The sequence below is a fragment of the Malus sylvestris genome, chromosome 10 (genome assembly GCF_916048215.2).
Source record: "Malus sylvestris chromosome 10, drMalSylv7.2, whole genome shotgun sequence".
In the NCBI taxonomy this organism is placed as follows: Eukaryota; Viridiplantae; Streptophyta; class Magnoliopsida; order Rosales; family Rosaceae; genus Malus; species Malus sylvestris.
This window is the reverse complement of record NC_062269.1, coordinates 34,465,396-34,475,270: the sequence shown is the minus strand read 5'-3', so window position 1 is coordinate 34,475,270 and position 9,875 is coordinate 34,465,396. Positions and strand designations below refer to the sequence as shown.

Below are 9,875 nucleotides of genomic sequence, written 5' to 3'. Positions count from 1 at the left end.
TTCTGTCTCAGTCTCTTTTGGGCTGGGCTCTTGCCCAGCTCGGGCTGGGTACCAGTCAGTTTGTTGGGGTGGACTTGATTGACAGAGGCCTGGCTTGGTTTTTGGACTGGAGGCTGGGACATTTGGTCCCCGGTGGAATTGCTCTAAATATTCTTGATATATGGACTTCCACCTCCCAAGGTCCATGATTTTCTTCCTATATAAGAAGCCTAATAGGTTACTTTACAACACAGCCGTGAGTGTTTTAGGGTTGAATATTTATCTCTCCTCTCCCACTTGCCTGGTGTCTCTCCTCTCCCAAATAACGATCGATCAAGCACTTTCACCTCCCTCCCTGCCCAAAGAATGGATCTCAAAAATTCTATCAGCGACCTAACCGATGTTGCACTAAGAATTACCAAGCAACTGCTCACCACTGAAGGCAAAGACAAAAACATGGTGTACTCGCCGCTGTCCATTCAGGTTGTGTTGTGGCTTTTGACGGCAGGGTCGAAAGGTCCCACGAAGGAGCAGTTGCTCTCTTTCCTCAAGTCCAACTCCACCGACCAACTCAACTCCCTCGCCTCCCATCTTGTCCCTCTAATCTTCGCAGACGGATCCGCTGGAGGTGGTCCTTGCCTGAACTTTGCCAATGGCCTTTGGGTTCAGGAATCTCTCCCCATCAAACCTTCTTTCAAAGAGGTTGTGGACACAGTTCACAAGGCGGCTATAAAACAAGTTAACTTTAAAACCAACCCTGAGGAAGCGAGAGCCGAAGTGAACTCATGGGCTGAAAAGGCGACGAAGGGCCTTATCACTGAGGTTCTTGCTCCTGGGACAGTCCAAACCAATACCAGGCTTATATTTTCAAATGCTTTACACTTTAAAGCAGATTGGAGTGACCCGTTTGATACATCGGAGACACTAGAAGAGGACTACTTCCACCTTCTTGACGGTACTTCTGTTGAGGCGCGCTTCATGAGAAGCTACGATTACCAGTTTGTAAAAGCCTTTGACGGCTTCAAGGTCTCGAAGCTTCCTTACGAACAAGGCGAAGACAATGAGAGGCAATTTTGTATGTACTTGTTACTTCCTGATGCGAAAGATGGGCTCCCAGCTTTTGTTGAGAGAGTTTGTTCCGAGCCTGATTTCTTAGATCGTCATCGCCCTGAAACTAGAGTCGCGGTTGGTGCCTTTGTAATCCCAAGGTTTAAGATTAGCTCCGGCTTTGAAGCTTCTAAAGTTCTCATGGATGTAGGATTGGTGTTGCCTTTCAATGGTGAAGGTGATTTGACAGGGATGGTGGAGTCAAGTCTAGATAAGGCCAAAATAATTCACAAATCCTTCATTGAAGTTGATGAAAAAGGCACAGAAGCTGCAGCTGTTTCTCTTTGCGACTTTGACGATGAAGCGGATAGTGATGATGAACCATTTATACCGAAAACGATAAACTTTGTGGCTGATCACCCGTTTATGTTTATAGTCAGAGAGGAAGTGACTGGAACGGTTCTGTTCATTGGTCATGTTCTCAATCCGTTAGAAGAATGAGCTTTAGCACGTGACAATGCAAGTAAGATCTACTCTTTATTTTTGTTTTTTTAACTATTGCATTGTGGATGACTGCCTGCGGGAATGGTTTTTAATTTCTTGTTTTTCTTTGCAATGTAACAGTTGAGGTTCAGTGATCGTTTTGTTTTTCGCAGTTGAATCCTCCTCTAATTTCTGCACTGTTTGTTCTTTTTGGTGTTGAGGTTCACTGATTGTTTATTTCCAACTTAAAATAAAATAAAGAAGTATTTGTTTTGACATCCAATGAATGAGCATACGATGATGAAAATGTCATATGCATTTTTCAGTGTGTCAGAAACACGACATGATACACAATATAATTATACAATTAGTTGGAAACGTAATCAAGCAAAGTGGTCTTTCTTCTCTAAGTCTATTCAGAAAGTACAAATCTAGAGAGTCTACTATTAACTGGACCAAAACATTTTATGCAATCAACATCTATACCAACTGAGACCAGCTGAGGGCAACGAAGCCACTAATACTATCGGTATTAATTTTGGTTTGATTAATATTAGGTACGATTCTCATGAATTAATCAAATTTAAAGCATACTCCATGCCAATGACGAATTGGTTTACTAGCGTTTTAATCTCTACTTGTGTGTAAATAGGTCTTGAGTCTAATTATTACGAACTATATTATTTTGCCGATGAAGAGAAAATATTTATCCCAATTGCGTTCGTATCAAATCACAGTTACAATCGTACCAATCAGTCATGTAAAATATATCTATCAATAAACGAGAAAAGTTATCGTTTTGTGAACATACTATTAGTGGAACAGTATGTAAAACTTTAGCCGGCTAGGTTTTCAGTTAGTTTTTGCACACCCCTTCAATCAAGGGTTGCTTGTATTTATAAAATCATAGAGATTACATCAGTGGGTTTGAAATACCCTATTTACACGCTAGTTTGAAATTCAAACTTTACAACAGCATAATAAACTTAGCTAAGAAACATTCAAAACAAGCATCGAGGTTTGAAATTACATCAGTGGATTTGGGCCTAGCTGCGAGGTTGGGCTTTTCAAACCCAAATTCCGACCCGAGACAAATAAATTCAAGAAAGAAACCAAAACAAAAACAAAGGCAAAGCCCCAAATCATCGATAAGAGTACGGAGACTCTGCCACGCACGGCTCTCTCCAGTCCCGACGAGAATGGCAACGGCCTTCTCATTTGCGCAGACCACTCTCTTCTCCAAAACCTCACCTTCTCTCCGCACAGCTTGCCTCAGAAGCTTCACTTTCTGCCTGCCCTTCTCTTCTTCCTCTACAGCTCTTTCCTCCGATAAGCTTCACAACAAGAAATGGAGGCAGCCGGTGGCTTCCGTGCTCGAGCTGGGCGGCGTCAAGATTGCTAAAGATGGTAACTTTGACCATTTCCCTCATCTGGGTTGCTCTCGTTTTTGATATTTTTGTTGTTTTTCTGTATTGGGTTTGCAGTGGTGGTGAAATTTTTGCACTTGGTTTGCATTTCTACAACCTGAAACTGTGGAATTTCTTCGTTCCATAAGTAGTAGTTTTTTGTGAAATTGTAATATTTGAATTGGTTTTAAGTTTTTACAACTTTGGTTAGTCCATTTATTCTATTATCCATTACCTTCTGCAGTATATTTTGTTCGTAATGCAATTTGGTTGGTTGAAAAGTTTTGCATTTTGTTTTGTATACTTGTTAGAGAATTGTATCTCACATAAATCCATTGCACTCTGGAATACTTGTTTCCGGGTGTCTGTTTGATGGCCTAAGTCTAACAAACATTTCAAAGCATGTTAGAATTCTCATCATCTGTTGCTTTTGATGCTCTGTCGGATATGTGCAATTGGAAAGTTTCAGACTTGGTTTTCTGAAGGATTTGTTAGTGGCTTGATAGTTTTGGATTATGGGTTTGTAGATGTGCTGAGGGATGACCCCACAAACAATGTACCGGATACAATTTTTGCAAAGCTTGGACTGCAACTCCACAGAAGAGATCAGCACCCACTTGGGATTTTGAAGAATGCAATATACGAGTATTTCAACACCAATTACTCAAATCAGTTCGATAAGTTTGATAATCTTTGCCCAATTGTCTCTGTGAAAGAGGTACGAACTTGATTTTATTTTAAAAATTGGGCCATGAAATACACCAAATGAAGGGGACAAGAATCTTTAGTTTATAGCATTTATCATTCATATCTCCTAGGTTCGTTTCTGGATTGTTAACCTCATTAATTAAGTCATGCATTTTTCATAAAAGAAGAATAGTAAATATGTGTTATTGCAGTGCTCTTTTATCCTTCCAAGATTGTAAGAACCCTGTGACTTACTTCTTGACAGTGAATCAAATTTCAATTCTTTCAGAATTTTGACGATGTTTTGGTTCCTGCTGATCATGTAAGTCGAAGTTATAATGATACGTACTATATTGACTCTCAAACCGTTTTGAGGTGTCATACAAGTGCTCATCAGGCAGAAATATTGAGAAGAGGACATACTCATTTCCTTGTAACAGGAGATGTGTACCGTAGGGATTCCATTGACTCAACACATTACCCTGTGTTCCATCAGGTTTCTTATCTCTAATGCTTAGAATAAGACTTCAATGCTGCTTAGCTTATTGGAATTCTGCCCGAACGAATGAATTTATTTCCTGCCCATATAGATGGAAGGTGTTCGTGTTTTTTCTCCACAAGATTGGGAGGCTTCTGGGACAGATGGCACATCTTATGCTGCTGGAGATTTAAAGAAATGTCTAGAGGGATTGGCACGCCACTTATTTGGTAAAATCTATCTTGAACCACTGTGTTTCGTATCTCCTAGGCAAGCTGTAATTTGGTGTGCCATTTGAGTGCTTTAGCATTCAACAAATAGCTATTAAGCATATGGAGTTTTATTTGCTTAAAAAATTCTCAAGTGTTTTCTTAATTTTATTTAATTTGTTTGTTTATTTGTTATATGATACAATTTATTTTTTTTGGTGGATTGATACAGTTGTTTTGGAACATCTAAGTTTATCAGATTGAAATTTTCAGGTTCTGTGGAAATGCGCTGGGTTGATACATATTTCCCATTTACCAACCCATCATTTGAACTTGAGATATTTTTTCAGGTATACTACTGACACTGATCATTTTGGGACACAAAACAAAATTCCGTGTTTCTTTGTGGATTGTGAATCTACTTCATGCTATTTCTGATACATATGAGTTAGGATCCTGGGACACACATTTTTGTTTGGCCCACTCCGTAATGTATCTCAACGATTCTAACTTTCTATCTTTTAGGTCTTCTCTCAAAGATCATGTCTACCCAAAATCACCCAAATCCGAACCAACTGTTGGATTAAATTTAGTGTTTCTTTGTAGTATATTAGTTGCCAGTATGATTTTGTCTTTATCTGCTGCCTGTGAGATCTGGGAGTTGTGCAAGTAGGTGTTTACGCTAGATTAAACTTGATGCCTATCCTAGATTACATGTAGTGACCCTTGAGCCCCTTTCTATTCTGTAGATGAAAAAGTAATAAAAGTAAAATTTATCAAAAATATATCTATGCAATTTCTTGGAGATACTTTCTATTCTGACTGTTTCCATTGTTGATTATTTCTGTTCATATCCAACTAGTGCTTTTGACATGCTTTGAACTGGGACACCTGCTGATAATCAAATCTCACATTGAATTAGTGGCCACTGTTATAAGTCGTGGTTCTTACGTTTAGGAAAGTTTTATGTTGTTACAATTCATGCTTTGAAACCCCTTTTCATACTTTCAATTGATGCTTGGAGGCATGAATATTTTTAGCATTAAATCGATTTTATAAATGTTGAATACAATACCAGGAAAAATGGTTGGAGGTTTTGGGTTGTGGGGTGACAGAACAAGAAATATTGAGGAGAAGTGGCAAAACAGACAACGTTGCTTGGGCTTTTGGACTTGGACTGGAACGGCTGGCAATGGTTTTATTTGACATCCCTGATATTCGGCTTTTCTGGTCAACTGATGAGAGATTCACCTCTCAGGTGGTTCCTCAATCCGTTAAATATGATTTTCCCCTCTCTTTTTTTGGATATGTTCCATTTGCTCAATTTTAAGTCTTGACAAGTGAAATAAGCAAGTATTAAAGTCCTTGGCATTTTTCTAATCCATTATATCTAATTATCCAATTTTGGATATAGTTTTCAAGTGGCCAGCTGGGAATCAAATTCAAGCCATTTTCCAAGGTATTGTTGCATAGGAAATTAGCATGTTTACTTTCTGGTTACTGAGTTTTCTGGTCACGTATTATTGTGTAAAATTAAGATATAGTTTTGTGAGATATTTGATCTCCCTCCCTCTGTCCTCGTATGCTTAGAGCTTGTGCTGCCCTTTTGTTATATCTTGTATCAAAAGATAGAAAGCAAAAATTGAACCATGATGCTGTTGAGAATGAGTCCCACATTGATGGGAGGAGGGACCTTGCATGGGCTTATAAGAGGTTGGGCTACTCCCCATATTGCCAATTGGTTTTATGGTGGAACCCCAACTTTCTTCAGTAAAAGAAAGAACAAAGAAATGATGATGTATGACTGGATTTTTTTTATTGCCTTGAAAAACAAATGGCTTCTTAAGATTTTGTTGCTTGTGGATCTAACTATTGGTTTTAGGGTAAATTACTGCGGGTAAATTACTGCTTGCTAACAATTCTTATAAACTTTCTTTTCGTTTCAGTATCCTCCTTGTTACAAAGATGTCAGTTTTTGGATAAACGAGTCTTTCACCGAAAACAATTTATGTGAAGTTGTTAGAGAAGTTGCTGGAGATCTTGCAGAGGAGGTATGGCTGTTTTCACTGATAAATTTACTGGAGGTGTAGATTTTGAACATTGTGGTTGAACCTTGATGTTTATTGGAAATAAAGAGCAGCTCTAACTTGACTTATTCAGTGCAGCTAGTTTTCTGAAATGATTTTCTACTGAAGTGGCTTAAAATTGAAAGATTTGAAAGTTTTTAACGTCTCCACACCTGAACTGCTATATTTATTAACTATATCAACCTTTACTAAAATGGTTCTGTGGAATAATTCCTACACCTGGAAAGTTATTTGTAATCCAAGTCTGGAAGTTTTTGTACGCATTCATGGAAAATCTCATCTATGATTACCACCACTGTGTGATATTTGTTCATCAAGTATTCTGCCCCAACTTACTCTGTCAAGTCTGGTGAAGTGATCGCTATTACCTGACAGTACTATATTGGAAGTGTTGTTATGCGTTTACTGAAATACCTGCTCCCTCATTGCCAGGTGCAATTGATAGACAATTTCACAAACAAGAAAGGGATGACCAGTCACTGCTACAGAATTGCATATCGATCCATGGAACGCTCGCTCACAGATGATGAAATTAATAAGTTGCAGGTAAGTATTACAGCGAGAAGATGTAATCATATCTTTCCTTCATAGGAGCATTCACACCTCCATAACTGTTTCAAATGTGTATGCAGTGGAATGTAAGAGAGTTGGTGCAGAGCAAGTTGAACGTCGTTCTAAGATGAGAGGTCTCGGTGCAGTAGCCTATTGTGGCAGTTCAAACTGTAAAACTTTTCACCTGATTTATAGGTGGTTGAATTTTTACCTACATTGTGGCTGTGAATACAGAGTTTTAAGCCCGCCTTGGCAAGAGATAAAGAGATCAAACTCTCCAAGAATTCAAGGGGTAGACACTGAAAATATATTTTTTTACTGAGAAAAAAGAAAGGTGGTAGAATTGAAAGTGGTTTTGGCAAGCAATCTCTATTATTTCAGCAGTGATAATTTGCTTCAGAGAGATGCACGCCTGTTTTCTCTTCATGCACACCCTTACCCTTGTTTACTTTTGACCTTTTGGTTGAGTAAATCAAAGGTTACACGGCTAAAAGCATTTAGGGTGCATTTGTTGCACTGGACTAGCTTCAAGAATTAAGCTGGACTGATTTAATGAAGCGTTTGGTGCATTATCGGGCTAAGAAGCAGGATAATGGGAACTTACAAAGACAACCTCCCTACTCTATAGAGGTCAAAAGAACCCAATTTCGATTCGGCTGCAAGTCCCTTTTAGCGTGGTATCAACCGATGCAAGTCCCTTTTAATCTCATAAAACTTGGTGCATATGCGTAACACACACGAAACTACACTAATAAGTAGTCCAATCTGGTGATGGCAAACAAACGCACCTTTATGGATATGAATATCACATCTAAATCCCTAGCCAGCACACAAAATATGCCCTTTTGGTATTTTGCTTGAAGAGGGAAGAACTCTATGCAAATGGGCTTTGATTATATCCAAATAGGAACCCTAGTTTCAACCCAGGATATCCCCAGACCTGTTTCTTCAATGCAGAAGCATGGCCTCCACAATTTATTTGGAAATTGCACGAATCCTTACTTAGCAAGCTTCTGGAGCTCACATCTAGTTCGTTACCGATTTGTGCGGCCTGTAAACTGGTTTGTTCGCATCCTCCTGCCAATGAAAGAGAAAACTCACAAGAAATCGAACACAACATCTTATATATAAAGATAAACGCTCTTAATCATTCAACCAATAAATTCCTTGACAGGAAAATAACATTTTCGGAAAATCGCAAAAGAAGCTATATGAAGAGAAATACAAACATTAGTTGAAGAACCAATGCTAACATTCTTAATGCAGGAAAGTAAAACATTAATGATTTCTGCATACTCTGTTTTTCACATCTCTATTTTTTAACCCCTTTAATCTTTTTCCTTTATTCTATCCAAATGTTATACTTAAACAAAAGTTGCACAATAAGAGAAGAATGTAATCTTATTGAACAAAGTAAAAGTTCTACATCGTTCATCTTACAAAATAATTACAACTTATATACTACTTATGTTAATTGGTTACATTTTTAATTACATTGAAGATTTTTGCGTAAATACTCAACACTTATTAAATACACGAATAATAAAATTAAGACAATATGAATGCGATTAGTAGTGAAATACTGCTTTTCTCTATAAAACGTTTAACAAATTGTAAAATATGTGCCATTTTTGCCGACAGTATATTGTGTAGCCATGAGCCAGAAGGTAATCTTTCAGGATGGCATCAGGTCTATAAAGAGTAGGGGAGTATAGGGTCAAAAGGGAAGACAGAAGTAGAGTGCCATGAGTCAAACAACTGGGACAATGATGGCCTCTCGAATATCCTGACGTTGGGTCCCTTTCCACCTCCACCATTGTCTACTCTCTTCTCAAGGAGACAAGGACTCAGTAAAATACCAGCTCATCCAACATTTTCCCCCAAATTTTGTTTTAAGTAATATAACCACATTTAGCGGATTAAGCACAAAACAAGAGATGCCGAAGAGAACTGAGATGCTCCTGGTCCTTGGGGTGAGTTCGGTTTAAATCGGTTCGGTTTTTTACCAAAACCAAAACCAAACCGAAATTTCGGTTCGATTCATTTTTTTTCGGTTTTTTTCGGTTCGGTTTTTTCCGGTTCAGTTTCGGTTCGGTTTCGGTTTTTTGTTTTTTGTTTTTTTCAAAAAATGAAAAACATTGAAATTTTAAATTTTAATATATCCAATACAATCATAACATAAGCATTCTAACTAGAATCAAAGACAATGAAAATAAACATTTAAAGTTGAACTAAAATCATCAATCAAGTCTTCCAAAGTCCAAACTAACAACCTCACAACACAAAAATAGTACAAATGACTTAGAAAAGTTAAATTGTATGATGTTGTTCAAAGATCAGGGTTGTTTGCTTGTAACTGCATGTTGACAACTTGATTAGTAAAAGTAATGCGTGAGTGGATTTATTTAGTGTGTGTTGGATTCTTTTCCATCACAAATTACCCAAGTAATCTACCCGAAATAAATGTTTATGGATTCGGTTTTCGGTTTGGTTCGGTTCAGTTCATTTTTTTTTCGATTTTTTCGTTTCGGTTTTTTGTTTTTTGTTTTTTGTTTTTTTCAAAAAATGAAAAACATTGAAATTTTAAATTTTAACATATCCAATACAATCATAACATAAGCATTCTAACTAGAATCAAGACAATGAAAATAAACATTTAAAGTTGAACTAAAATCATCAATCAAGTCTTCCAAAGTCCAAACTAACAACCTCACAACACAAAAATCGTACAAATGACTTAGAAAAGTTAAATTGTATGATGTTGTTCAAAGATCAGGGTTGTTTGCTTGTAACTGCATGTTGACAACTTGATTAGTAAAAGTAATGCGTGAGTGGATTTATTTAGTGTGTGTTGGATTCTTTTCCATCACAAATTACCCAAGTAATCTACCCGAAATAAATGTTTATGGATTCTGTTACATGTTATATGAGAGTAGATTTGGAAAAG

The 9,875-nt window shown here is 37.5% G+C and overlaps 2 protein-coding genes across 2 annotated transcripts; both read left to right on the top strand.

Annotated features, from left to right (window-relative positions):
- Window positions 1-249: 249 nt before the first annotated feature.
- LOC126587857 (serpin-ZX-like) lies at window positions 250-1,687 on the top strand. The gene has a single exon (XM_050252939.1). It carries the CDS (start codon window positions 346-348, stop codon window positions 1,525-1,527), a length of 1,182 nt encoding a protein of 393 aa, XP_050108896.1. The 5' UTR covers window positions 250-345; the 3' UTR covers window positions 1,528-1,687.
- A 939-nt stretch (window positions 1,688-2,626) lies between these two features.
- Window positions 2,627-7,294, top strand: LOC126587523 (phenylalanine--tRNA ligase, chloroplastic/mitochondrial-like). The gene is made up of 10 exons (XM_050252599.1): window positions 2,627-2,916; window positions 3,443-3,633; window positions 3,892-4,098; window positions 4,193-4,310; window positions 4,563-4,639; window positions 5,368-5,547; window positions 5,704-5,748; window positions 6,236-6,340; window positions 6,809-6,922; window positions 7,009-7,294. The coding sequence occupies exons 1-10, from the start codon at window positions 2,709-2,711 to the stop codon at window positions 7,057-7,059; spliced, it is 1,296 nt and encodes a 431-aa protein (XP_050108556.1). The 5' UTR covers window positions 2,627-2,708; the 3' UTR covers window positions 7,060-7,294.
- Window positions 7,295-9,875: the final 2,581 nt, after the last annotated feature.